Genomic DNA, 27,834 nt, shown 5'->3' with positions numbered 1-27,834 from the left:
GGGCTTATTCAGTACTTTATGCACACCAAACATATCCCTTTTCAAGGCTTACACATGAACAGCTTCCCTGACATGAGAAGCATTTGCAACCAATCCTTCCATGTTCAGAAAAGTGCAGTTACAGTACCTTGATTGCTACTGGATGGATGGTTCCTCCTACCTCAAAGCTTCCCTTCTTAAACATCATTACCGATGTGTTGTTAATGCAGGTGCCTGGTCAGAATTAAAATAGATGAAGGGCTTAATCCACTCTGAGAAAAGTATCAGGAAGTTAATCCTAAACTGTCTTAAGGAGACTTGGTTCTTAAAGAAGAAAGTAAGCTTTAGTTCTGGAACATAATCCCAGAGCCTTGTATGTCTTCATTCTTTTATATGCTAAAGCAAATAAACTGTCATAAAACTGTTGTAAAATACTAGAACCTGACCTTTAATATCTCATAAGAATGAATTAATTCTACAAACTAAAAACAACCACAGTTCTAAAGACTAGATATAATAAACTGCACTCAAGGGCAAGAAGTGAGAAGAGTAAAAAAATCAATACAGCTGCTTCTTACCTTCTGGGAAAATTAAAATGGGTAACTTGGCCTTATTTGCAATGTGTTCTCTAATTCTGTGGAGAGAAAATAAAATTTCAATGTATACTTCATATTTGTTTTGTCCAAGATTCTAAACATTCATTACCTCTCACATAGGACAAGAAAAGCTCTTGCCCAATTGCCTTTCACCCAGTCAGTTGCCTTATCTGGAATATGTTCTGGTTTCAGGCTTTTATCTCAGTATCTCTTGAATTAAAAAAGTAGATTTTCTACAAAGCTGTATGAAGTTCCATTTTAACCAGAGAATGGTGGTTCTTGAAGCATGTGAAAATAACTTCCCAGATTCCAGCCATGAATGCAGTCAAACTTTTTTTAGACTGAAATATATTCCAAATTTCTAGTTTTCATGCTTTCTAGGTTCCCAACATCAGCTTTACATGTATCTAAGGATTCTCCACGTTTAGTTAAGTGACAGGTCACTATCTTACTACATTTGCTGCATCACTTAAAACCACAAATATCACCACTAAGCAGATTACTGACACTAAGATCGGTCATTTTCCAAGACAACTGTCTTTTCTACAACTCAAAAGCATGGAGCTCAAAGCATGGAGCTCCTCTTTGGCCTGCATTAAAGGACAAAATCAAAACACCATACATTAAAAAAAAAAAAAACAACAAAACACAAAGCAAAGCAAAACAAAACCAAACCAAACAAACCCAACAACAACAACAACAACAAAAGACGATGACAAAAAATGTCAACACTGATGACAAATTACCACACCTGACCAGACAATGAAGCAAACACCTCACTACCTTACTTTTTCCTCACCAGGTGACGGTCTTTCATTTCTGAGCGTTCAAACAAGACATGCTGAGAGGTTCGCATGCAGGATTTTTGAATAAGTCCCAAAAGCCCTCCATGTACCTGGCCAACCTGCAAGTCCAAAAGAAACTTGTTACAAAGCAAACACACACTCAGACACACACTTAAATTATTAAATTCTAAACACAGATGCAACCATTTCTAAGCTTATTTACAAATTATACCAATCCCCTTGGTCATACATGTGCACACACCTGCTTGCATCTAGTTTTTTTGCAGTTCAGAATGTGAGTTTAAATGCTGTCAAATCCCAAATGTTCTATGAGGAGGTTCATCCTTTTACCCAATGCTACATCTATGGACATCTCAACCTTACTGATATTCACCAACTGTCTTGTTCATACCAAGGAATAGCATCCATCACTGGCCAGGATTAGGACATCCAATGGAGATGTGTGGTTGGCTACACAGATGCCTCCTTCCTGTGGTTTGTTTTCCCTGCAATGATGACCATAAAAGTAATTAATGTTTATTTTCCAGACTACAATCCCAATCAGGTGGCAAGCACTGAATAATATCTAAGTGTCTGAAGAGTACTACATCATCTACACACACCCTGCCAATACACAGCAGGAAACACAGGAGGGCATGTGAACATCCTGAGAGAGTCTGGATGATCCAAACAGCTTTTTGGATCAAGTTGTACCATCACCAAGTATCCCAGCAGTAATGGAATAAGTATCCTGCTCCAAAACTTGGGATGTTAAATACTGCAAGGAACAAATTCCAGACTAATAAAGGGCAAGGTGGCAGCACTCACCTGTTATGGAAATGAACAAGGCCACTCAGACATCGGATACCTAAGGTGGCACATATCATCTGGACCTGGTTGCTCAGCCAGCCTTTAACTCTAAAAGAAATGAAGCATACATTTCTAGTTCTGTGGAGCCACATATGCAATGTAAACTCTCCGAGTTATCCCAAATTGCTGTTACTACAAAGACCATTCTAAGGTTCACACTGCATGTCTGCTTTCAGATGCCATTGCCATAACTTTCTCTCAAAACACTTTGTAATTTTACAGGAGAGAAAAAGTCACCCCATGATAGTCCACATCAATCCTCTGGACTTCAGCAGACTGTTCCAACTGCTAGTTCAAATCCTTAAAGAAATACAGAAGAATTGAAAGAGCCCTCAGCAAATACCTACCTGCCATTTGGAAACCGTCCCACTACAGTAGTGGCCAACACCAGCAACAGGATGCTGAAAACAGACAAGCAGATGCTACAAAGTAAAATAATCTTAATTAAATGGCAAGAAGCAAAACTGGAGGAGTAAGCAAGAAGGTTTTCTTACTTGGCTCTTTAATCCACTTCACAATGCTTCCTTCCAGCATTTAATAGCATCTAACTAGCAACAAACTACTCAGCTAACCAGCACACAAACCATTTCATCCAGCTTTGCTGGATTTTAAAAGCAAATTAATTACTAATTAAGCATATGGAAAGTGAGAAATTTACTTTTTTTTTTTTTAAGGGATATTTGAGTTTAGATGGCTTCTTGGAAAGGTCATGCCAGATTCTCCTTCCACCACTAGCCAATAGCATACTATTTCACCCCTTCTGTAAAAAGTACCATGAAATAGGATCCCAGCAAACCCTGTCTGGCTCACCGGAAAGGCAGCAGGAGGCAATACCGAATTAGGATGCCAGTGACCCACACAGCAGCCAGTTTCCAGCTGACATGGTGCAGGTTGGCATTGGTTCTGCTGAGGAGATTCCAGGACAGCAGCTCCTCAGAGGAGAACCGTCGAGTGACTTCATCCTCCGCAACTGCCTCACAGCCCTTCTTGGAGAAGTACATGACATCAGCAAGGCTGAAACATCCTTGGCATTGGCCAACAACCTCCTTTTCCATGGGAGTCTCATCTCTCTGGATGATCCCTGCATGAGGAAATGAGCCTTCCTTCCACAAGGTGAAATAAACAACATGGATTCCAAAAAGAATATCAAGAAATACATATACTTTTTAGAAACAGCTCTCCTATTCAAGCACAATAATTCACTGCTATGCCTCATTTACATACTGACAGTTCATTCCACAAGTTACTTCTCTAATCCTATGCCATATTACGCCCCTAAGTTGCTGAGGAAGGAGAAAAGGATTCTGATCAAGCTGCAAATAAAACCTTGAGCACAGCACCTACTTCATTATTGTTTACCAAACAACATAGGCACTTGCACCTAGAAATGTCACATATACACTGCCAAGGCAGCAGATCCCTCCTGGTGCCTTGACTCAAATTCAGGCAGAGTTTGTATGATTGTTCTTGCTGATGTTGATTAGCTTTATTGTTTCCCAGCTGTAAAAAACACCTTCCTCTGCATATTTTTTTTTTCCTTGGAACCTTCTATCTCCCCCCATCCCTTCTCTGTTAAGAGTCACTTCCCTACCAAAAAACTTGAAAGTGCCTGGGTTTCTCCCCTCCCAGACATACAAAGCATTACACAGACACATTGTGCAGGAAGAATGACAACACATTCTTGCTCTGCTATTTGTAAAATCACACCCCATAGGACAGCAATGCAGCAAGTCTGCTGAGGTCACTCTGGGACCAGATTCTTATCTGGCTGGTTACAGTGACTAAAATTCTGTTGGTTCATACCAGCTAACACTTGGCTTTTTTGTTTGCCTCCCTCACCTCTTTTTTTTTTCTTTTTGATGGGGCATATTGGATGACATTAAGTATGCATTATAAAAATACATTAATTTATCTTGATCAACCTACCTCCCCCTGATCAGAATCACAAAGTTTTCCTCCATCGGCACTTCAGTAAAACCTTCAACTCCCAGGAAATCATCAGACCAGAAAATTATTAGCTGACAAACCAAGCAGCCTACATGACTAATCACTAAAAATGGCACTACAAGTAAAAGGATAACTATGAGAACTTAACTCTTTGATCAAAGAAGGAAGGAAAAATAGTTGGGGAAAAAATTATTTTGATTTTATCCTCACGTCTAGAAAAGAGTACAAATTCTATCTGTGATCCATGGGATGCTGTAAATCTTTTATTTGAGAGCCTGGATTTTTTTGGGTGCTAGGAGTTACAAGAAGCAAAAGATAACTATGCAGAGCCATGTCAAGCACAAAGAACACTAATTTATCCCAATCCTGTAAAGAGAGAGCTGATGGAGCCCAAAAGCAAAAAACACTTATGAAAACAGTGATGCTTCCCAAATGTTTATCAGCAATGTCTTTCTATTCCCACACTAGTCTCTAATTCCTTTTATTCACAAAACTCAGGGATTATCTTTTTTATAACATGCTTATGTATGTTTATAGCTTCAATGGATATTTGCTCATCAAACTCCTTTCCAAGTAAGATTGTTAAATAGCTGCCTTTTTACATGATAAATAGTGCTGTGTCCCCTTCATCCAGAGATCTTACCAGTGGAGATTAAATTTTCAAGTGCCATCGCCTTCTGCTTTTTTACTCCCTCCTCAATCTGCAGGGTGGCCCACTGTTCCCAAAACAAGAAAAGTAGATGTTGATGGTTTTCATTTCATCATTTCCAGACATTCTGCAATTACCTCAGGTGAATTGTCTGAGACTCTTTTGCCCCTGCCAGGTCTAGAATTTTCATTTTTCAAATTCAGCCTGAAGGGTGCCCTGCAGACCTCCCATTTCATTTGTTACATAGACTACCTTTTGCCATTTCCAGGAAAATTTGTTTGGCTCAACCTTCTTTTCAGGACACAGGCAGTTGTTTTTTTTCTGGGGGTCCAACAAATTACTGAGATACCTATGAGACTCTATAAGATCCAATGTACCCAAAACTCTCTCTTCTCTAGTTAGCTTCAGGCAATAAGATTATACAAAATAATATCACTGACATTAGAGGTGTGCCAGAAAAATAGAACTAAAAATTTTATTTTAAAGAATAAAAGAGGTTAATTCATTTTGAGGGCATTCAAGTGGTTTCTGTTGACAGGAAACAGAGCTGGCAACATTGTGTATCGATAATATTTCAGAAGGCAGCAGGTGTGGTAAGGAGCTTTCACCCTTCCCTGTATTCATTTTTTTGGGCTAAACCGTTTCTTCTCCTTGCATAGAGCATCATAAAACTCTCCATTAGCAAAATCAAATATAAAATTATGCCTGATTTTTGAAGTTTTCCTAGTTTTGACTGTTTTCATCACACATACATAGACATAAATTGTAGTTCCCATGAGTACTAAAATCTGGCTGTATTTCTGTCAAGGTACCTGCCCTAACAAAGAGCATAGGATGCTTGAGTGTAGGCTCTGCTCATTATTAAAGGCTCAGTGACCCACTCAGTTTATGCCTTCACCTGCTATTAAGGGTTCCCATCTACAATAGATAAGGACAATCTGTTTCATATAAACTCTTGCTAAACAGTGTCTTTCCCTCTAGCTGACATGTGCAGCCACACAAGTCACCACAAAGCTGATCTCAAACAGTCTTCACTACATTACAACATGTCTCATGTGCAAACATCAACCAGTTTTTTGCCACCCTTAAGTTTCGCATGCTCTTTCTGTAGCTATCAAAGTTAAGTCAGTAACAAAACGGATGCTTTGCCTTGACATAACTAGGATATTTTAGTTACTCATAGCTGACCTTTTTTTACCAGCCATCATAAAAGAAAAGAAAAAAGTGAAGGCAGAATAGGCTTTAATGTAGTATTTTAAACTCCATACAAACCTTCTTTAGTAACACCATAAAGCAAACAACCTCCCCAAAAAAGAAATTAAAAAACCTGCACCACAGAGCATCATCTTGTCTATACTTCCTGATTATTCTCCTGAAAAGGTCAACAGGTACATCATCTCTCCATCTTTTGCAACACATGGAGAGTCATTCAGAATAGTGGAGCCAGGTGGAACCAAGGGATGTCATGAAAACAGCAGCCCACACACTGAGAAATGAAAGAACATACAGAACAGGTACAGGTACATTGCAAAAGAGAGTAAGGCAGACATGGCAAATTTAACCTCTTTACAAAATACTGCTAGTCCTCATCTCTTCCCCAACATCCTTTAGGATAGTTGCATGGCATGAGAGAGGAAAAAATATAAAACATAAAATATTTTGAGACTGACAAATAAAGCCTTCTGCCTTAGTCTCTGCTTTCCTGTTTCCTGTCTACCACCCTTATCTTGCCTATCATTGTCCTCCTACATAAAAAGCACCTGTCAGCTGGCCAGGACTGCCAGAAATGAGCTTGCTCATACTGTCCTGAAGGATCTGGAATACCTCCAGGAGGCTGACTTTTGATTCCCAGATAGAAAAAGGGTGACAGTCATTGACCAAGCTGACTCCAAAAATACATGTTAACTAATCTAAATGAGCAAGACAAGTCAAAACCCACAAAAATTAATAAAGCTTATTAGTAAATTATAAAATCTTGCCTCCTAGCACAGAGAAAGAGTGAGGCAAAAGTGGCAGACCTAAACTAAATAGTCCAGGCTACAAAGGCAGTGTCCCAGAAAGATGAAGAAGAGCTTAGCTTTCAAAGGCTGAACAGTTACACAGGGCTCATTAGCTTGGGAAAGAGCTGGCTGAGATGGCTGAGACAGGCATCTACAAAGTCTGGACTGGCACAGAGCAGTTGCTTAAGGAGCAGTTATCTATTTTCTCTTCTACTACAAGAACTGAGGTTTACCATGGGAAAGATTTGGGCAGAGTATGTGAGCAAGAAAAAAGGCAATATATTTCCACAAACCATCATGGGACATGAAATTCTCCTAACTCATGGCTTGACATGGGAGACTGAAGAACAAGCAGTGAGGAGGGAATACAGGTGTAGAGTCACCCAGGTCTTAGGCTTTCAGTCCAGCCATTGAATTGACACCTGTCAAAGCCATCTGTCTGGGTCAAACTCTGGACTGACTAACTCTTCAGTGGCTACTGTGTTGTTCTGCCTTTGGTAGCATCTGTACATAGAATTTGTTTTCCAAAATGAAATAAGGCTTTGTGATCACCTTTGTATTGCACAGTATTGAGACAGAGCTGTCACGCTGGTCTCTGTTGCAAAACAGTAATGAAAGGATGTTTTAAATACCTTACAAAAAAACCTACAGATGTTGCAACTAAGACAGAATTTAAGTATTAAATGTAGCAACTTCATTCCCACATCTGCTGACTGAATGAGAACTCAGATGTTGTGCTTTCCCTCACTCCCATTTCTGAAGTGATGAGGATACTAGAAGTCCAAACACCTAATGGTTGATCCCACCTGAAATACTGAATACTTGACAGCTTAAGTCAACAGTCATTTGTTTGAGCTTCCTGTAATTACATTCTAAATAAAATGAGGGTGCCCAATACTGCTTTATGTTAATTACTGTCTTCACAGGACATGACATGAAAGACAATGTGAAACGTTCATTTCCTGAAATCTCATATCTTGCACAATTTTTCCTCCCTTTTCGCTTTTGTATTGAGTACAGCTCAATACTCCATCTTTCCATACTAAGTAATAATTCAGTTTTGCCTCTCTTCCCATATTTTACTACCTCTTCTCCCATATTCTCACAAAAGGTTTTTCTAATCACTCATTACATGAGCTTTTCTCAATCTTTTCCTCATGCATGACAAAAGCTTTGGGGCAATGTAAAGTTGCTCCTCCATGTAAAGTCTTCCACTACAGTGTCAAAGAGAAGTTTGGTAAGTTTTCAGCATGAACTAAAATCACCATCTAAGATCAAGCACTTGTGACCTCTTCACTCAACAGTGGTTTCTGCCTGGCATTATTTCCCCTTGCCCATTACAAACATGAACACAGATCAAATAGTGTGAGTGTTACACTCAGTGTCTGAGAAGATGTGACTGTCCACCCTCAGGCTACGAAAAGGACTCACAAATCTCCTGGCTGCTCCATGGGGACTGATGAAATGGGTTGAGAAGAGGCTGTTTGGGATAAAAGTACAGATATAATTTGTTTGGGTTTTGATGGAGAGGCCAGCTAAGGATAGCCATGTATTTAAAAGCACAGCAGTGCAATTTTTCACCAGCTGAAGTGTCAGCAACATCCGCCATACTCCAGTAGGAGTGCACAGCATACGAGCTACCTCCATGTACAAATGAGCTCTCAATGCAAAAACTACTCACAATTTTTAGATGGCTGATTTCTTTTTCTCTAGAAGCAACAATGCTCCAATTTCATACAGAAGTTCAGATCTTGTAGAACTCCAGAACATTTCTTGGCAAATAGAGCTATAGCTGTTTAATGTGTTTCTTGGACTCTTCACATGGCTCTGAGAACATGGCATAGATTTCATCCTAGCAAATGCATCTTCTTTTGCAATCACTAGAGTAACATTCCTGGAACAGCTTTGCTAATATCCTCATTTCCAACAAACCCCAGGATGGACAAAGCTCAGAGAAAAGACATTATTTACAAATAAAAGTTTACAAGCACATGTGAAAGAATAACCCTAACAACACCCAAACCACGTTCACCCTTATAATTTCTAGAAATACTTGAAGGATAATGTAAGGGTAATAAGAAGAAGAATTATGGGCTAATATATATGCAATTGAGAAATTACTGTATTGGAGGTCTTTTGCTATTATATTATCCATATGTCCTAAAAAAAAAAAAACAACAAAATCCAAACAAAAACCCAACCACAAAAAGCACCTGCAAACAAAAACAGTCACCCCAAATTTTCAAACCTTGAATCTTGCTTTTATAAAATGATTTATTATCTTTCTAAAATAACAAGTATCTAGATTCCTTGATGGAAAAGCAGCAGAAGGTAAAAATTTTTTCCATGCATGATTACATTTTCCCCATTTATTCCAATCACCACTCACAGTGCTATAACACTTCAGTGAAGTCAAGAAATCAAAGCGACTTATCTCATCATATGCCACCATTGCTCATTACTTAGTGATAGATCTGAAAACTTGAGTTCTATTCTGAAACACCTTTTTTGCTCCCAACAAATTAAGTAAGGTCTAAAGATACATTTTCTTTGAAAACAAAATTTTTAACTTTTTTTTTTTTTACTTTGAAGTCCTTGATTTCAGTCTCCACTGCTATTTTTCTCAAGTTGCCAAACATGGAGGAAAATAAAACATACTTTTCCTCTGCTCAGCTGTAAGAAACAGATATAAAGAAACTCCTCAGGTGAGAAGGTTTCTATTAGTTTTGCTGGTCTACATAACAAACTAAGTCAAATGCAACACAATGGAGTGACCAGCCATAGTGCTCAAGGCTGGATTTTTGCTGAAGCATCACCCAGTTCTTTGGCACTTCCTCGAGCAGTGATATTCCTGCAATATAGACAGCAGTGTGCTAATGTGTGACTAAGCATCTTCAGCATTTCCAGCTCAGCTCTCTGGGAAGGCATCCTGTTGCACCATTCCAGAGGACAACAGGAACCACAGATGGTCTCTGTGCATTATCCCGTTAGCAATATCGCAGGAACACAACACCACAGCTAGAAACCAGCCAACACCTCTCCAGGGTTTCAATGTCAGGTTTTTCATATCTCAGACAAGCCTGCCTTAAAGCTGACTTATCCCAAGCTGCAATTTTAGCTGTATTCTGGTGAAAAAGCCCCAGGACTCCAAGAATAGGCTCAGCAGTTCCATGCACAAGCTTTAACCCAGGTTTTTCCAGTCCTATCCTTTCTTCCTAAGAGCCTAGTGGGCCACATTACAAGCAAAGGGGACCTAACACCCCCTCCATTCTTTCTCCCTCCCATTTTCCACCAAGATAGCTCTTAACTACTTTTGTGGCACAATGAGAAGCATTTGACAATACTTCAAAGAAAACCATTGGAATTAATTGTAAGATGAAAACAGCAGAAGCTCCTTTTTTGCCCACAGGACAATTAGGGAACAATTTTGAACAAAACGAAATGAGCCAACCTAAATAGCAGTGCATGGAGTTGTGCTGTTCCTGTTATTAGCTGCTGTGGCAACAGGAAATTAGACACAAAAGGCTATAGCTGATCACATAACAATTAACTTATTTATTTTTCAGCACATTGATCCTCCACATTGTGAGCATGGAATTATCACTAATAACCTGTTACAAAAACTGTGGAGAGAAAAATACTTCAAGTGCTTTACCAAAGAGAAGTACCTTCCTACATAGAACACACACTGAGTGGGTCAAACATCTCTTGGAGTTGGGAAAAAAGAAACCCAGAAATTATTTTGATGCCCACCAACTGCAACAGCAAAGTTGCCTAAAGACAGGTTTGATATTAGAGTAGCTCTTAATTAGGGATTTAATTAGCATACCACTGTCTGATTAAAAAATATTTCACATATAAAGCCCAATATTACATACAGCCACCACAGGCAGTCATTGCCCACTGACATCAGTATCTGAAAAAAATAAGTAACCCCTAAATTTTGCAGTCATCTGCACTATGCTAAATGATGTTCATGCAGCTGAAGACAGATACTGCTCAAGAGCTCCTAATCAGTACTAAAACAAACAAACAACCCCCCAAACAACAACAAACAAAAGAGAATATAAGAAGGATAAAAGACAGAACTGGCAAGGTAAGATGGTCATGATATTAACTGTATCACACTGTTACAGACATGTTCTACTGCAAAATTACTGCAGATTACTCCAAGGGCTTAATAATAATAGCAAAAATAATAGTAACGTTTTCTGCCACAAGTAGAAAGTATATTCACAGAAAGCAGGTTTACACCAGAAGCACAAAGTCAATCTACTGGAAAATGGAAATGTTTACTGTTCAATATGATGAAATCACAGCATCTACTTCTGGCTAATAATGGATATGAAACACCAAACTTGAAAAACTAAATGGGATTCTGGCTTACAAAAAGCCCCAGAAACCTTTTTATTGATAGAAGCAGGATCAGAATCTTAGCCATTATCTGTTTATCTCTAGAAAAATTCCACTTTTAGAAGGTTGCACACAGATTTCTTTAAGTCTTGTACAGCAGAACTTGTAACTGCTGGATCCCCCAGATTTATAACTGGGTGAAGCAAACACACAGAATCAGTGTTCTTACCTGGAATATTAATTCCATGCAATTAAAACAATCCAAACAAAACCACTGAAACTTATATACATCTAAAATACACGTTTTTATTACTTACCAGCTCCACAAACTAATAGATCTTTTTCTTTATACTTGACTTGTCATGAGTATTCTACTTGCATGAAGCATTCTAACAAGCATGAACTAGAAGAAAATACCATGGAATCTCTACTTTAACCCCAAAAAACCTCAAACCAGTCTCAGATGATAAGCAGCACATAACTAGATATCATTAAAGATACCCCTCAAAAGATGATCATATAAAATAAAGCTGCAAATAACATGCAAGTTAATGGATTTTGTTTTCTTCTGACTTTTATGGCATTTATATCAAATGCCATAAAAGTCAGAAGAAAAGGTATGTGTTTGCTACAGGACATGTTTAATAAAAAATAAAAATATTATTTTTATTTTTTATTACACACGTCCTCTAGCAAACACATATCTTTTGAACTCACTTCTCAACTTACCTCTAACATTTTAATTACAATTTTCACATAGAAATGAGAAATCCCCAGTGACACTCGAAATATCGAAGGCAACAAAACTAATGCCACAAACAAAATCATCCAGACAGACAAAATCTTGCCTTCTGCAAGGCCATGACCTTCTCTATTTTCTTCCATGTTTGCCCCTCCAAAATGACAATCAGCTGCCTTTCTGAGAATATATGCTCATCTGCAGTGGAGAATCTAGCAAGCTTCAAGAGACAGAGGCAAAGAAAAATTACACATTCTGTCTCTAGGAGAAGGCTATTGCTCACTGAAGACTGACACTACTGATACTCTCAATGATAAAAGTAATTTCTGCCCTTTGTCCCGCCCTAACTCCACCCACTTCCTTGTAATTGATAAGCATTTGCTCACCAGGGGAGAAGAAAGAAAAAAACATGATAAGTAATAATATATGTTAGATAATTAGATGCTGCCAATAAGGAACCTTGTCAATGTGACAACTGGTTTTCACAGGGTGTCCTGCCAATAAATTACAATACAGAACCAGGTGGGTGTGTTTTTCAGACTGCCTAAAATCTTCTCTTATTAATACACATGAAGCATTTCTCCAACTGATGTTTGCACAAATATGTGACTTATTCACTCAGATTTTCTATTTCATGGTGAGATAACTGGCTTGTTTTGGTATTTGAGCAAATGAATGAAAGAGAAGCTTGGCATGCAAGTCAGGCTTTTTCTATTTTATTTTATTTTTTAATAACACATTTGAAACGAAGATGCAAGTTTCATCAGGCAAGGACTGATGACAAGACAATAAACCTGCTCCCTCCACTCTATCAGAAATTCACCAAAAAAGCCTGTATTACAGGGTTACAAAATACACTGTGGTGAAGTAACAAGCCATCTATCTTCGCACATATTCAACTACAGAATTGAAATGCAATAGATAATCCTGTTTCTCCTTCTAGCCTATCAAATTTCAATAATTTAATTCAGTATTTTTTAGAAAATACCCAGCTCAACCCCTTACAGCCACCCTTCTCCTGCCTTTTTGCATGCATCACAGATGATATAAAGGTAAATAACTCTAGAGCCTCAGGGGAGCCCACCAGCTTCTGGTTTACAATCTTCCCACAGAACAAATTAACCAGCCTTGGTGGAAGGAGGATTTAGGGCATTTCCAAGACAGTGACATGCTGGTCCACAAAAGATTTTCCCTTTGCCAATACATTGGTGTATTTGTCTGAAGCCGGGGCTGTCCTTTTAAAATATTCCCATCCCTAAGTACCGTTGCTTGGTTTGTGTTGTGAAGCAGGTAGATTCCTTATAAATGGAAGCAGATGCAAAGATCCTGTGTAAAATGTGCATCCAACACTGTCCAGGCAGTAAGAGAAGCAGAGATGTCAGAGGGGGCTGCACCACCTCTAATTTACACCACACACCCAGGCACCAGACTCCTGGCACAAGCCCATGTGAATCCATGGCACGCTTCTTGTACCACACAGTGAGTCAAGTAGCTTCTGTACCTTCAGATTTGCTGCTGCATGACATCCCTCAGGTCTTTCAAATTACATTGCAATCTTTTCCAGCAATATAACTTCTCTTTTGCATCTTTTAATTACTTAGCTTCTTCACCTTTCTCTCCCCTTGCTGGCCACCTTCTGAGCCCTCTGTATCCTCTACAAAACCTCACTGGTTTGTTTTTTAAGTGTTTCTGCCTTCCCAATGCTCTTTCTCCCAGTGACAACGTTAAGCCCCTCACTCTCCACCCTGCTGCTGCCAGGTACACCATTAACCACTATTTCTTACCTGCCCTGCCAAAAGGCTTCTCTAGGAACAATGCTCCATTGTAAAACAGCTTCGGTCACCCATTTCTCTTTAGCTACTATTCCTTATTCTCCTTTCTGGTGTCTTCCTCAAGTGGCTTGCCCACCTAATGCACATTCCCTAGCGGGGCCTGTGGAGAGCTGGAGGAGAGGGCGTTGATCCACCTGGCAGCACTTGTGAATAGCTGCCATCAGCCTCGGCACAGGGGATCGGTATGCACAGAGTCTAGGTGCTAAAAACCCCGTGGGCGGGAGGGTGGAGGTAATTTCTGGGACCTGATTTGAAGCAGGAAAGGGGGGCAAAATGAAGTATTGCAAGGAACAGGAAGATGTGGCGACTCACTTGGTGGGATGCCTCAGCAGCAGGTTTAGGCACACACAAGACAGATAATTTCTTAAAAGCATAGAGGGAAAGACGGACTTGCCTAGCCTGGGTGGGAGGAAGAAATTTCCCCTCCTGGATAAGGTAGAGTTGTTTTTCATTCTGTGAAACCATATAAAGAAAGAACTGAAGAGTTTCTATTTGCCTCTCTATTGAGGTGGACAAACCATCCAGCCCAAAGGTACTACAAGATGCATACGGCCAAGACTCTTCTTACAATTACTCTTTGCTTTATCCACTTTGTACCTCCTGAAATACTAAATACCATTTTGATGTTCTTACTACTCTGTTACCATTGATGTCACATGGTTTGGAGAGAAAAAAAAGCAAACACACAAACAAAAAACCTGCACCTCAACCACTCAAATTGGGAATGACACCAAAATCAAGGAGATTCTGCATGTCTACCTAGTAACAGTATGGAATAATTCAATGGAATTCAATGGAAAATTATCCCCAAACCCACTACAGAATAAATCTGAGTACTAGAACTTGTCCAATCATGACCAAGGAGTTTAATTTTTTTAAATTTCTGCCAAAAATGGCTGCTGAATCTTCTAAAGCATCCTTCTGCTCTTGAGACCATAAGCATAAAATCAACTGAGACATGATGGTCTAAGCACTGTATGTCTTAATCCAAAAAACTTGAGACTGCTATAGAAGTGAATATGGATTTGAATTTTATCTCTTCCCTGAATTAAGGTAATGAACTTGATCACGATGTGAAGAAGAAAGAAAATTCTTTATTTCTTCAGGCAATTCATAACATAGTTTCCTATTTTTGGTCAGAAATTTGGCATAGCTTTTTGCACCCCATCACAATAATTGATGATGATGATGATGATTTTTTTTTTTTTCAGAAGAGCCATGAAATGTCATTTTTATCAAATTCCAATGTGAATAGATATGGATCCAACACTAAACTGAATAACCACAGTTTGTAATGTGGCTACATAAATTTCCTCAGCAAAATGATTTCTTTCAGAATTAGTTCTGCCATCCACTGACTAAACAGAGATTCTGCATGTCATTCTTCTGCCCTTTTTATCCCTCTCACCAAGAGCTAGCCTGCTGCAATCACATCAGTTTAGAAGCTGTGAGAAAGGCTTTATCCAGAAGAGGGAAAGTATTGCAAATAATGAAATAAACATGCAGCAACAGAATGTAGCACTGATTTGTAAGGTCCAGTAAATAACAGGTGATGAATTTATACCAAATAATCACAAGCTCTTTTCTACTATGAAGTACCCCATATGTTAGGAAAAGCCACCAGAAAACATGCAAAACTCTCTGTCCATTTGGAAAAATGGAACCCAACTTAGAAGAAAGTAATGTGGGTGACACAGGAAGAATCCAAGAGCAAAGCTCCCTTTAATTTAATTAATCTCAAATTGACACCCACAAGCATAACAAATTCACTTGAAACAATTTCTGGTCTCCTAGGGAAATGACAAGGAGATGGAAAGGGCATCAACTGACTACTCCAGGTTCTAGATCCTTTGAGGTCATTCTGCTAATTTCATATTGCAAAACATTGCCTATTGCCTAACGGCCAATTGTTGGAGGGAACTGGAATTATGACCCATTTATTTTTCCAGTGCAAGTAGAAGCAAACACAGCACTGACCTGTGTCTATTTGTAGTGCCTCACATGGAAGGGTTAAATCAGGTATAAACAGCCCTTTTCTTGCACAGCAGTCAGCTTTTAAGCAGGCTCAAATATACTGTGAACAGATTAAAAACTGCAGTGGGAAGTGATAGCTTTCAAGGAGTGCTACTATGGTTTTGCCTTCCCTCTGATACACAAGGGTTATTTATAATAACCCTTGTGTATCAGCCTGGAAATAACACTTGCCATGGTCTTCAAAAAGAAGGAATCACATAGTCACATAAATTTTGGCAACCACTCTTTCCACTTCCTTCCTGTCCAACACTAACCATTCCAGTGACTCCAAAGGGATGTCAGGGGAGAGTTTTCAACCTGCCTTTCTTGTAACACCTTTCTTATCAGACCAGCCAAACATCACATGTCCCCAGCAGATACTGCTCCAAAGCAGCACTGGCACATTAGCTCCAGCCAGGTGGTGCTTCAGATGCTGAAGTAACACACTCCCTAAAGATTAACAAAGAGGTATTTGTACCTGAGGCAAATGACAATGATCATGACTGTCAATCAAGGTCAACCTTCTATCACTTGATCCTTTTTTTTTAGGAAATATGCAGGGTATAATTTTTACCGTTTGGAGTAGCAACATTGTCCAAAGCTGCTTGCAGCCAGTAGACAGAAGTACATCCTGACATTGCCATTAGGCATGGAAAGATGGCATTATTGCTAAAATTATTCTTCTGACACCAGTTGTAGGGCTCCCTGGTATTTCTCTGTGAGTTTTGCCATGCTACAAAGCAGACTGATCTATTTAGAAAAGCCTTGTAAGTCGATGACACAGAGTCAGACAGCAAACCTGGGCTGATTTACCAGCATCACTTAACATCCAAGGATACCAGGATCATGTTTTTCAGGATAAGAAAATGTTCAAACAGGACTGATCAGAACATTATACACCCCAGTAATTCTGCTGAGTGTACTCAGAATGAAAACTACTAAGAACATCTCTTTTTTCAACTAAGCTTTAACCAGCTATAACAACAACAAAAAGCATTTATTAGTTTTGCTTATGTCTTCTCAATGTTTCAACCCCACATTCATCAAACTCCTTACCTGATTGCTACTCAAGGGTGAAATAATCTCTGGAAGTTTTGTTTTGACATTTATCAAGACTGAAGTTCATACATTACATGTGGAAAATTCTCCAAAAGGCCAGAATAACCTTAGAGGTAACCTATTGCATAGGAAGCAGTGTCAGGTGCAATATTTATTAATGGAAAACACACTGTCTTCTTGCACTGAAGTGCAAATATGTGCTCTTCTGCATTCTCACTCTGATCTATGTCTGCTACTCTTTAGGTCTCTATAGATTCCATCTATGCCACCAAACAGGAGCATGTTTATATCTGACCACAGTAATGCTAGTTATGCTTCATCTTTGGCCATCAACAAACAAATTATGAAAACACTGAAGAAGTATCTTTAAGTACTGTATAACTCACACTAGGATGACTGTACCAAATTTAGCTCTGTCTACAGAAGTATTATTGTTTCCATACCAGATAAATTCAACAATTACAGAAAGTAATTGTATCCTGTGGCTTACAACAGGCTTGAGTCTTTGCATCTCAAAACAGGGAAATCCACTACTGTTCTGATTACATTTGTATGCCTCAGCAATGTATAAATACCCACAGATGTGTAGGCACTGCATGGCTATCAATACCTATCTCACATATTGTCCATTTAAATCTTGGATGTGGTTTGTGTTTAATTGACACTGAATGCAATAAATTAATTTGTCAATGCCTAAAACTTATTGTACTGATTAAATGCATACAATTTTCTCCCAGCTCTGGCTTAGGAGTGACAGCAAGCACAACACAGGGTCCTTTGGGAGAATTCCTGAACTGAGTGAGCATTTTGTGTCCACTTTCAATGTTTTCTCCCCAAACAGCTAGAAGTTTGTTGTATCATCTGTTCTTGTTGCCTCTACCACAGCAACATGGTCTATAATGGAATCTTTTGTTGTAATATCTCCGTTTAGATGTGTTGTACTTGTTACCCATTTGTTTAATACCACATGGTCTGCATTGCAAGAAATGCTTGCTAGCTCTTCCCCATCAACCTTGCCCATCATTCTGTACTATCTAGGGACTTGTCATCCCCTTATTCAGAGATCTAGATCATTTATGACTGTGCTGAGAAATGAAAGTCTTACCTGGTCCCTCTCCCTACTGTAACAATAGTTAAGAATCATAACAGTTTTCCCTTCTAAATAATAGCATCATTCACATATATTTCAAATAATACTTAAAGAATTTTATTTAAATATAAATATGCCAGAACTCCTTCTAAATCCTGCAAAAAAATTAAGGGAAAAGAAACTGCACTGAAAATATTAATTTTATAGGCAACAAAAAAAATATGTGTGATACCTAAAAAGCGTGGAAATACCTCTTGAAAGACCACAGGTCCATATATCCTATTTCAAGAGTCAGGAAATTAACATCTAAGGCTAAGATTGTGCTTACTTATAGTCCTGATGAGTGATGAAATCAAATACTTGCTCTCCTGAAGTATAGGAGTAAAACCCCTGCAGCCTTTAGACCAGATCTCTGATCACATTTCAAAGAATGTTGTCACTAGTAACTCTCTCTTCCTGAAATTGTTTTCTAGGCCTTTCTTCTGGCTGATATGTCAGGAACACCTGCTATAATGGGAAAAAAAAATGTTAGTACGAGTATTAAAATAAGTAAAATGTGACAACTCAAAAAATACAAAGCATGCATTCTGCAAACAGTCTACATCTGAGGAAGAAGTGGTACAATTTACTGCTGTCAGATCATTATTTAGCATTATCATTTTATTACCTCCTTATCACATTTTATGAGGTCATTAACTCAGAAGATTCTCCCCACAATCTCAAAGAACGCAGTGCATAGACATACAGCTGTACGTCCTTTCGAAAGGCAACGCCTTGGTATTAAATCTCCCTTCTTGTTGACTAAGCTTGAAAGCAGACAAAGATCAAACCTCAGAGACCATCTTCTCTTAAGGACATTTTTCCAAATTCCCCATTTTGCAGCTGAGGAGGGACGCCGCGCTCCCTGCGGCTCGGGGTGCAGCGGCCCGGGCCCGGGCGCGGCGCTGCCGCCGGCGGCCGCTGAGGGCGCCCGCTCGCCCGCCCGCGGCCCGTCCCGCCATTACTGGCATGGAAGGCGAGAGCACCTCGGCCCTGCTCTCGGGCTTCGTGTTCGGCGCCCTCACCTTCCAGCACCTCAGCACCGACTCGGACACGGTGGGTGCCGAGGGAGGGCCGGTCCGGGTCGGTGGGAGAGGAGGGAGGGGCCGGCCGCCCCGCCGCGCTGCCGCCGGGCCTCCCCCGCCCGGCCCAGCCGGGAGAGCGCCCGGCGGTCTTTTTGTGTGCGAGCGGCGGAAAGCGTGGGTGTTCCGTGCTCGAACGAGGCGAGTGGCGGCTGCAGCGCCATGGCCGCCCCGGGCCGAGCGCAGCGCTGGCAGGGCCGCCCGGCCCCAGCCTCGGCGGGCAGCCCCGCAGCCGCGGGCTGCTCGGGCTCGGCGAACACGGGAGTAACCGCAAACCGACCAAGACACAGAACTGCCTCGCTGAGGAATTTTTCCTAACTGCGGGCCAGTATTGAAAAATGAGCGAGAACCCACTGTATTAAAACTAAAAAATAGAAAAAAGTTCGTTTTGACAGCATTTTTCCTCTCCTGAAGACAGCACTCACACTTGGTATTAAAGAAAATCATGATAGAATATGCTGAGTTGGAAGGGACCTACAAGGATCATGTAGTCCAACTTTTGGCCCCGCACAGGACACTGAGAATCCCACCACATGCCTGTGAGAGTGGTGTCCAAATGCTTCTGGAATTCTGCTAGGCTTTGGTGCTGTGATCGTTTCCCTTGGGAGACCGTTCCACTGCTCAAACACCTTCCGGGGGAAAAGCCTTTTTCTGATATCCAACCTAAACCTCCCCCAACTCAGCTTCATACCGTTCCCTCGCGTCCTGTCACCGTCGACAGAGGGAAGAAATCGGTGTCTGAAGCTCCACTTCTCCCCTTGAGGCAGCTGTAGAATGCAATGAGGTCTCCCCCCACTCTTCTCCAGGCTGAACACACTATGTGACCTCAGCCACTCCTGCTCTGGCTTCCCCTCTGGACCCTCCGCTATCTTTGCAGCCCTCCCTTGGACACTTTCTAATAGCTTTGTATTTTTCTTACATTGTGGCACCCAAAACTGCACACAGGACAGGGGGTGAGGCCACACCAGCACCAAGAGCAAGTGTCTGTTCAGTGCTACTGTTAATGTGGGTTTTTTTTTTCTCTCTTCCCCGCTAAAGGAAGGTTTTCTCCTTGGAGATGTGAAAGGTGAAGCCAAGAACAGCATCACAGACTCACAAATGGACGATGTTGAAGTTGTTTATACAATCGGTTAGTGTGTCCACATTTTTCATAGCCTGCTTGGTTTTGGGCAGTAAATGACAGCTTTCAGTTTTGAGGGACAGCAGTCTACAGCAAGATCAAAGCTCCAAGATCCTACATGCTTTGCTGATATATAAAACAAAAAAAAAAAAAACCCAAACCAAAAACACATGGAAGGGTTATTTTGTAACATTTTAACTACTAACAAGATTACAATTTTACTGCAGAAAACACAGTAATTTAAAAGAAATAATAGTTCCTAGTTCCTTGGATGGCTACTCTTTGCCAAGTATCATCTGACATTAAACATAAATTAGGGTTTACACCCTTGTCTTGGCTACATCACAAACTCTCCTGGATTACAGTTGCCCTTTTCCCAAAGGAAAAGCTCAGTCTATCAGTGGTGTGAACTGTAATGTATTAGCATCTATTACCTCATTTGGAGCTTATAAAATTATGTGTGTGAAGGCTGCAAGCTCTTTAATAATTTCATTAAGCAGATGTCAGATGTATTTTTGTTATCATCTTGATGTGATTGGTGTTGATGAGCATTGAATAACTCAAGTGAAATCCTTCATACTACATATTTCTCCTTCACTCAGTAGAAGGAGAAAAATGCAAAGCACCCAGCTTGATTTTTCAGTTGACATAATAGAAAAGTATACCAAAAATGCAGTTTATATAAGTGGGTCCCTATACTTTTGACAAAATTAATTAGAATATATTTTAAAAATATTTCCTTTTTTCACCTTATTTAATGTTAATGCATTCCATTTTAAGAAATCATGTAAAATTATTTCTTGGTCCTTCTATGAGTTTCACGCTGATCATAGCATGCAAAAGAATATACATCTTGAGCTGATGAACCCAGAGTAATGTTACTTTATCTTTCCAGACATACAGAAGCATATTCCATGCTACCAGTTGTTCAGGTAAGAATCTCAAGGAAACAGATATTGAAAAGTTAAAATTAACCCTAATCTGAACTCTTCAAGTGTTAAACTTACATTGTCTAAGAAAATCACCCAGCTGTAACTATAGTAGCCATATCAACCTCTTGGAATTACAGATGCAAAATGCCTTATGCTATTCCTATTTTGGTTCTTTGTGTCTTTTTTTTTTTTTTTTTTTTTTTTTTTTTTTTTTTTTTTTTTAATGTTTGTCTATGCATATAGAAATAGAGATAAAGCGTATTGCACCTTCTGGTCACCTATGGTACCATATAAACTACAGAACAATGTCAACACACTGAAAAAAGAGAATTCCATACATTCTAATCCCTCACTCTTAATAGTATTAATTTTTTTTTAAAGCAAGATGATTCTCAGCATGCTAAAGTTATTTTTCCAGTCTAATTTCTTCCCCTCTAATTGTCCTAATTTTCTTACAGCTTTTATAATTCTGCAGGAGAACTGAATGAACTTGCCCTGAAGAAAATACTATCAGGCTGTAAGAAGGTATTTTATTCTTAAATCTAAACCATACTGAGGAGCTCACTCAAATTTTGGAGATTGTTCTGGATTCCTCTTGCATCAAGGTTTTTTCTTTTCTCATTTTAAGCCTTTTTTAGTCGCTCATGCTACTGGTCAGGGCAGCAACATCCTTTCCCTCCATTAAAAAAACAGTTTAGCTTATCTTTGACTAGGATTTGCCTACGTATGTGTCACAACTTTATTTTGAATTATTAATTTCTCAAGCGAACACTTCAAGGATCCCAAAGCAATTGCACCAGTTTCCACCTTAAGATCAGTTGAGGTCAGCTCACAAGTGGTTAAGATCATCAAAAAGAACTAAATTTTTTTCCACAGAACAAAGTTTTACAAGCAGAAAGTAGAAGCTGAAAAGAAACAGCAAAACAGAAGAAAGCTTGCGGTTTCAGCTTGAACACAGGCTAAGAAACAGACCAATTCAACACATGGTTTTGAAGGAAAGAAGATGGGAAATAGGCTTAGAAGTTTTAAAGGTTTCAAGTTAACTAATTGCTTGACTATGCACCTACTAGCAAACAATTCAGACATGACTTTGCACTGGATGAAACTTGCTTCAGTGACACACAGGGACATCATGATTCAACAGTAACTGTGAATTTTCTTCTGCCTGCAGAGTGTAATAGGATGGTACAAATTCAGACGTAACACAGACCAGACCATGACATTCCGGGAAAGAGTTCTTCATAAAAACCTGCAGTCACACCTATCAAATCAGGGGCTTGTATTCCTCCTTTTAACCTCTAGTGTGATGACAGAAACTTGTTCTACTTACAGACTGGAACATGCTCTACATCGGCCTCAGGAAGGGTAATGTCTACAGCATGTGCTAAAACTTGAAGGTTTCTCTACTTTGTTGCAATTGAATCAGTAACACTGTATATTTTACCTTTGAAACTTAAACTTTTAATAAGATTGTTCCTTATGTTGCCACAGCCCAGTTGAAGGCTTACCCTGGAATTCTGTTCTGGGATTGCCTTTTTTATCTATAGTGCCAGCATCACCAAGCAGACACTGTCAGTTTATTTACATGCATAAGCTACACCTGATCAAATTGCTTTGTGTACAGGACCTCAACCATACATGGTGTTCATCAAAATATTTAAATTGGTGTTAACTTTATCTTCAGAGAGATTCTGCTCGCAGGCTAGGCTTAGCAAGCAAATGTTGAATTAGTGTGTGTTGTAGTCAGAAAGAGGGGCAATTATGGGCATTGCTCATCTTCTGGTTGCTCTTGGAGTTTCCCTTTAGCCTCATCTGTACATGATGTAATACATTTAGCAAGGATTAACCATACTATAACCCTTCCATTGGATCCTGAATGGCCAAAAATATTTAACTTTCAATGAAATATCTTTGGATATTAATAGATCATGTTTTCATACTTATGCATTTTAAGACTTTTCCAGAAAGTTCCTTTGGTGGTTACCAACTTGGGCATGGCAGAACAGCAAGGTTACAGAACAGTGTCCGGTTCCTGTGTATCCTCTGGTTTTGTGAGAGCCATGAGACAACACAGGTACAATACATGTTGTATTTACTGACAGCTGTAGTTTCCCACTACCATAACTACACTTACTTTTTTATAAAAGCATTTAAGTGCTTTTGCAAATGTTATAGCCATACCTTGTTTCACTTGACCTGTTTTCTACAATTACTTACCATTCCAGCATACTAGGAAATTAATTCAGTCCTATATTTTGCCAGGAGCTGTCTGTCTCAACACAGGCATCTGGCATTAAAGCACAAAATGCTTCTTTACTCACTAAAGCTCCTACTAAGTAAGCACTGAAATCACTAGCTTGCAATTATGCTCTTCTACTCCTGGTCACAGGTCCGAATTCTTCCATGAAGATGGGTCCCTACAAGAGGTTCATAAGATAAATGAGATGTACACCACCTTGCAGGAGGAACTGAAGGTAAGCCAGGCAGGCCTGCCTACCTTCATCAGCTCTACAAAACCAAGGCAGCCAAGGGCTACACTTTGCACTGCATGAGAAAACAAAGCCATAACCTGAAAGGTCAGCAAGTTCTACTTACTGCGCTGCACACTACATTCTCAAAGCTGAGGATTTAAGTTCCCATTTGATTATAGTACAATCATTAATCTTCAAGTCCATCAATAAATTCTCTCAACAGGATTATTTTGAAGGAGTACTCTCTGTAGTTTGTTAGATCTCCTTTGCCTAGATGGGATAAAATAAAACATCTTGCACCTGGTTCAACACAAGGTTTAAGTTATCTGACAGATTCACCTCTAAATCATTACTTAAGCTTTTTACTACTCTATGTCCAACTTAACCATTAGTACCTTCAAGGATTTTTGAACAATTTTAAAGTCAGCTACTGTAAATACTATTAGTCTGATCAACATGCTCTTCTCCTTGCAGAAAATATGCATTACAGTAGAAGTCAGTGAACGATCTGTAGAGAAACTCTTAGCAGAGGTGAGCCAATTAAAAGAAGAAATAAAGAGGAAAAAGCAACAAAATTGTTCAGGTAAGTCAACCAAATGTGATGCAAGCCTTGCCCTTCCAAGTTGACTCAAGTGGCAGAAGCAGAACACACTTCTGAACCTGAGGCAGCCAAAACAGCAAAGGTGCAAGAGGTTCTGCAACTCTGACTTTGATTTTTTTTTTTTCCTCAGGAGAAGACAAAAACCATCCAGCAGAGCCAAAGGAGAATGTTCTCCTTTGCCAGGCACTACAAACATTTTTCCCCAATTCCAGACTTCAGACATGCATTGTTTCTTTCAAAGGCCAACAGATATCCAAGAACTGCTGTAACACAGACCATCATATTAATGTCATGGACAAACTGACTCTTATGGTAGAGGAAAGAGACTTCACTGAAGCTGAAACAAGGCATCTAAACAAGCGTAAGGTCAGGGAGACCACATCAGTTTCAAAGTCATTCAAGAAGTCCAGATCATTGCAGCTTCACCAAGAACCACTTCAAGACCAAGAGGACAGTGACCAGGAAAGGAAGCTTACACTGAGTAGCACTGAAACAGATGAGGATGTGTTTGAAAAAAACAGAGATGCAAAGGAATACCCACACTCTCCTACTTTCTGATCTGCCAGATGACTTCATGCCAAAACCTACTGCTGGTGTATTCCAGTGATGTATCATTTTCTAGCACTGCAAGGATGTATGTAACAGGGCATTTTTGCAGCTCGTTTTTTGTTTTTGGTTTTTTTTTTCCCCAGTGCACGAATCCTGTTCAGCATAAAGATAAATCCAAGATGACATTCCCTCACTTTGCCTTCCAGAGTTCCACCTGTCTTCTGTCTCTCAGGGTTCAAAGCCTATGCTACAGGATGATATCAGTGAGATAAGCATGTCATATGCTGCCTCAAAGTGATACAACTTCTAACTGCTGGTGAAGAAACAGTGCTACCTACCCTCCTGATGCAGGGAGCATCAAATGAACACGTTACAGAATTAGCTGTCTACATGAACTGCCACAATTTAAATACATTAATTTATCCTCAGGAAACCAGTGCTTGTTTACTTCTCCACATCTTACAACCCAGCAAGGGGAAAAACAGCCACCTGAGCTTTAGCAAGACTGGTGAGCAGAGGAAGGGGTCCATAGAGCTACCACTTTCTATTATTGCTTTAATCTTCCTTCAGACAATAACTTTCAGAGACTTCATGAGGAAAATTAAAGGTAGACTGACATCCACCGCTCAGTCAACCACACATTGTGCTAGCAAACCACATTTCCAACAAACAAGTACATAAACATGAAAAACAGTTTTATTGTTTATTTCTGTACAGTATATCACTCTGGATACTTGATGTTACATAGCTTGGGGTCTGTGAGAAATTGTGGGTTCTTAAACATAACTGGCATAAATCCTGTTAAAAAAAAAAAAAGATGGAGGTGTTCTTAGTAGAAAAGTAGTCTTGAGTTAGAAAATTCAAAAGCAAAATCATACTTACCAAATACATGAGCTCTTTTAATGGCTTTTGTAATTTCCTTCTGCTTCTTGTTGCACAAGCCTAAAGAGATGAATTATTTTCAACACTAAGCAAGTCATTAGAGTGTGAAAGGCATGTTACTGACAATTCCCTCTAACTTTGATTAAGTCCTTCTAGAAAAATGCATGTGTGCTTTTACTGTTAAATACAAAATGCATACAATTAAAGGATATTTTAATTCCTTCATGCAGGTTACTAAGTCAGGGAAATACTCTTAAAAATATATGGAGTTGGGACTGGTTACTTTCAGAAAGACTGCTGATGCACAGTTACTTAGACTCACAAAAATATTATTATTGCCCTGTATATGATTTAATTTAATACTTCACATACCTGTGATATGCCTGCCATAAATGGAGCCCGTATATGGAGAAACAAACTGGGAAAGAAGCTAGTTAAATTAAGAAAAATCAAAGTCAGTTTAAGAACTTTTTTTTTGGAGCTTTATGTTACCATTTGTACTCTATTTTTCATTTTTTCATCTGTTTTTTCAAAATTCAGTTCTACCTGAAGAAAAAAGTACAGCTTGGAGCTAGACAGTATTTTCTATGCTTCCATGCTTTGTGGCAGCTGAATTGTAACTAAGGCCTCTATTTGTTAAACAGCAAAGTTGTCACACATAGTTAGTAGATTAAGCATCTTAGCATGATTATATTATTTGGCCCTTGACCTACACACATTCTTACTCATAAGTTTTAAACCCCTCCACATATGAATGGATTTTATAATTAATTTTTTTAATCACTTCGGACTTACTATACACACATTTAAAAACAGTAAACCACTTCCCTTCATCCAAGGACAGCAATTTTAAAACTCACCTGCACATTCTTATAGTCCACATTTATTCCACATAGGACACATCTCTTTGGAGGGTCTTTGTAGGGGTTCTCCATTTGTATGGGCTGAAATCAGAGAATGATTAACATTTGTAAGCTTCACAAGAAAATAGAGAACATTTGTTACTTTTAATCCTTTAATCAATATTTGTCTTGAAACCAGAAGAGATATTTAGTGCACCACTGAACTTTTCAATAACTTTATTAACTCACTTCTTGGTAACTCGCAACTTCAAAGACTTCTCACAAGTAAACAGTCTTTTATATTTTAGTAACAATGACACTAGCAACTCCATTAAATCATTCAGTAAGACAGTGCTTACACCTCTACTTGAAGTCAAAATCTGCAGAAGCTGGTAAAAATGTAGTTCTGTCTGACAAGTCACAAGAATCTTTTTTTAAAAAATAATTTCATGGCAAATGGCCTGAGGAAGTTTCCATGTGCTCATACACATTTTAAAGAGAGAGATTCAGAAATATCTCCCAAGGAGCCTCCTTGGGAGGTATTTCTGAATAGCCTCCTCAGGCTTCAGAATACACCCAGCACCAAATTCTTACAATATATGAAAGGTGATTTTGCACTTTGCACAGAGTCACAGAACAGTCAGTGTTGGAAGGGACCTGTGGAGATCATCCGGTCCAACTCCCTGCCAAGGCAGGGTCACCTGGAGCAGGTGACACAGGAACACGTCCAGGTGGGGTTGGAATGTCTCCATAGAGAGAGACCGTGACCTCAGTCGGCAGCCTGTTCCAGGGCTCTGCTGCCCTTAGTGTAGAGAAGTTTTTCCTCATGCTGAGGTAAAACTTCTTATGTTTTTAGTCACGGCCACTGGTCCTTGTCCTGGCGCTGGCTCCGCGTCCGAGCTACTGAGATATCAGGTTTAACAGGCTCTCATTAAGATATTGAAATACAGATTCGCGGGGCCTGAACTTCCAGAGTCTGATGACCTCCCTCAGCGCTGCGCTCCCCACAATGCATTCGGGGTCTGACGAGCCTCGAGCTACACAGCGACCAGAGCAAAGCGTTTCCAGCCACCGCTGGTGTCTTGCGGAGGAGGAGCAGCGGGACAGCAGGGCGGGACAGGTCGAGGAAGCCTCACCTGGTCCGAGCGCTCAGGCTGCCCTTCATGCTGGAGGCGGCGCGGCCGCGCCCACAGCTCCGCTGCAAGGGAGAGCGACAAGGTTAGCGACGGCGCGGCGCGACAGCCCGCACACGCGAACGCCCCCGCGGCCGCTAGAGGCAGAGGGGGAGCAGGAGGGACGCACCGAGAACCAGGCGCGGCCAGGGCCTCCACGCCGCCACGGCCTGCGCCGCCATGACACCCGCACCGCGCGCCGCCACTTCCGCCCGCGCGTCACTGCCGCCGG

The 27,834-nt window shown here is 40.0% G+C and overlaps 3 protein-coding genes across 9 annotated transcripts in view; 1 reads left to right on the top strand and 2 right to left on the bottom strand.

The window, feature by feature from the left end:
* LOC139592071 (glycerol-3-phosphate acyltransferase 3-like) overlaps positions 1-19,387 on the bottom strand; it is a 21,836-nt gene extending 2,449 nt beyond the window's left edge. The window contains exons 1-11 of one of the 7 annotated variants that reach the window (XM_071431443.1): positions 18,977-19,387; positions 18,241-18,419; positions 16,820-16,940; positions 4,821-4,893; positions 3,041-3,311; positions 2,578-2,652; positions 2,189-2,278; positions 1,773-1,866; positions 1,364-1,479; positions 558-613; positions 128-213 (exon numbers count right to left, since the gene is read on the bottom strand). In XM_071431443.1, the coding sequence (XP_071287544.1) occupies positions 128-213; positions 558-613; positions 1,364-1,479; positions 1,773-1,866; positions 2,189-2,278; positions 2,578-2,652; positions 3,041-3,311; positions 4,821-4,848 (816 nt within the window). In that variant the 5' untranslated portion in view covers positions 4,849-4,893; positions 16,820-16,940; positions 18,241-18,419; positions 18,977-19,387. Of the gene's footprint in view, positions 1-127; positions 214-557; positions 614-1,363; positions 1,480-1,772; positions 1,867-2,188; positions 2,279-2,577; positions 2,653-3,040; positions 3,312-4,820; positions 4,894-11,908; positions 12,265-16,819; positions 16,941-18,240; positions 18,420-18,976 lie in introns of those variants that run through there. The other 6 variants (XM_071431442.1, XM_071431446.1, XM_071431444.1 and 3 more) reach the window with 6 other exon arrangements.
* ABRAXAS1 (abraxas 1, BRCA1 A complex subunit) lies at positions 18,863-25,613 on the top strand. Its single transcript, XM_071431441.1, has 9 exons — positions 18,863-19,007; positions 20,072-20,162; positions 21,049-21,085; positions 21,544-21,610; positions 22,257-22,450; positions 23,040-23,159; positions 23,475-23,559; positions 24,031-24,139; positions 24,288-25,613. Exons 1-9 carry the CDS (start codon positions 18,921-18,923, stop codon positions 24,713-24,715), a joined length of 1,218 nt encoding a protein of 405 aa, XP_071287542.1. The 5' UTR covers positions 18,863-18,920; the 3' UTR covers positions 24,716-25,613.
* Positions 25,385-27,834, bottom strand: MRPS18C (mitochondrial ribosomal protein S18C). Its single transcript, XM_071431449.1, has 6 exons — positions 27,733-27,834; positions 27,567-27,628; positions 26,449-26,532; positions 25,961-26,018; positions 25,589-25,648; positions 25,385-25,504 (listed from the first exon to the last, which is right to left on the bottom strand). Exons 1-6 carry the CDS (start codon positions 27,782-27,784, stop codon positions 25,428-25,430), a joined length of 393 nt encoding a protein of 130 aa, XP_071287550.1. The 5' UTR covers positions 27,785-27,834; the 3' UTR covers positions 25,385-25,427.

This window comes from Agelaius tricolor, unplaced genomic scaffold (genome assembly GCF_023055355.1).
Source record: "Agelaius tricolor isolate 1412-34295 unplaced genomic scaffold, bAgeTri1.0.p SCAF_8, whole genome shotgun sequence".
Classification (NCBI taxonomy): Eukaryota; Metazoa; Chordata; class Aves; order Passeriformes; family Icteridae; genus Agelaius; species Agelaius tricolor.
This window is presented reverse-complemented; position numbering and strand designations above follow the sequence as displayed.

Excerpts from the sequence above, each read along its gene's own strand:
- MRPS18C (XM_071431449.1), bottom strand. The coding sequence starts at position 27,784 with ATGGCGGCGCAGGCCGTGGCGGCGTGGAGGCCCTGGCCGCGCCTGGTT. Across the intron at positions 26,019-26,448 it reads TGGACTATAAGAATGTGCAG|CTTCTTTCCCAGTTTGTTTC; the intron begins GTGAGTTTTAAA and ends TAATTTAACTAG. Across the intron at positions 25,649-25,960 it reads TTATGGCAGGCATATCACAG|GCTTGTGCAACAAGAAGCAG; the intron begins GTATGTGAAGTA and ends TCATCTCTTTAG.
- ABRAXAS1 (XM_071431441.1), top strand. The coding sequence starts at position 18,921 with ATGGAAGGCGAGAGCACCTCGGCCCTGCTCTCGGGCTTCGTGTTCGGC. Across the intron at positions 20,163-21,048 it reads TGAAGTTGTTTATACAATCG|ACATACAGAAGCATATTCCA; the intron begins GTTAGTGTGTCC and ends TTATCTTTCCAG. Across the intron at positions 24,140-24,287 it reads AAAGCAACAAAATTGTTCAG|GAGAAGACAAAAACCATCCA; the intron begins GTAAGTCAACCA and ends TTTTTTCCTCAG.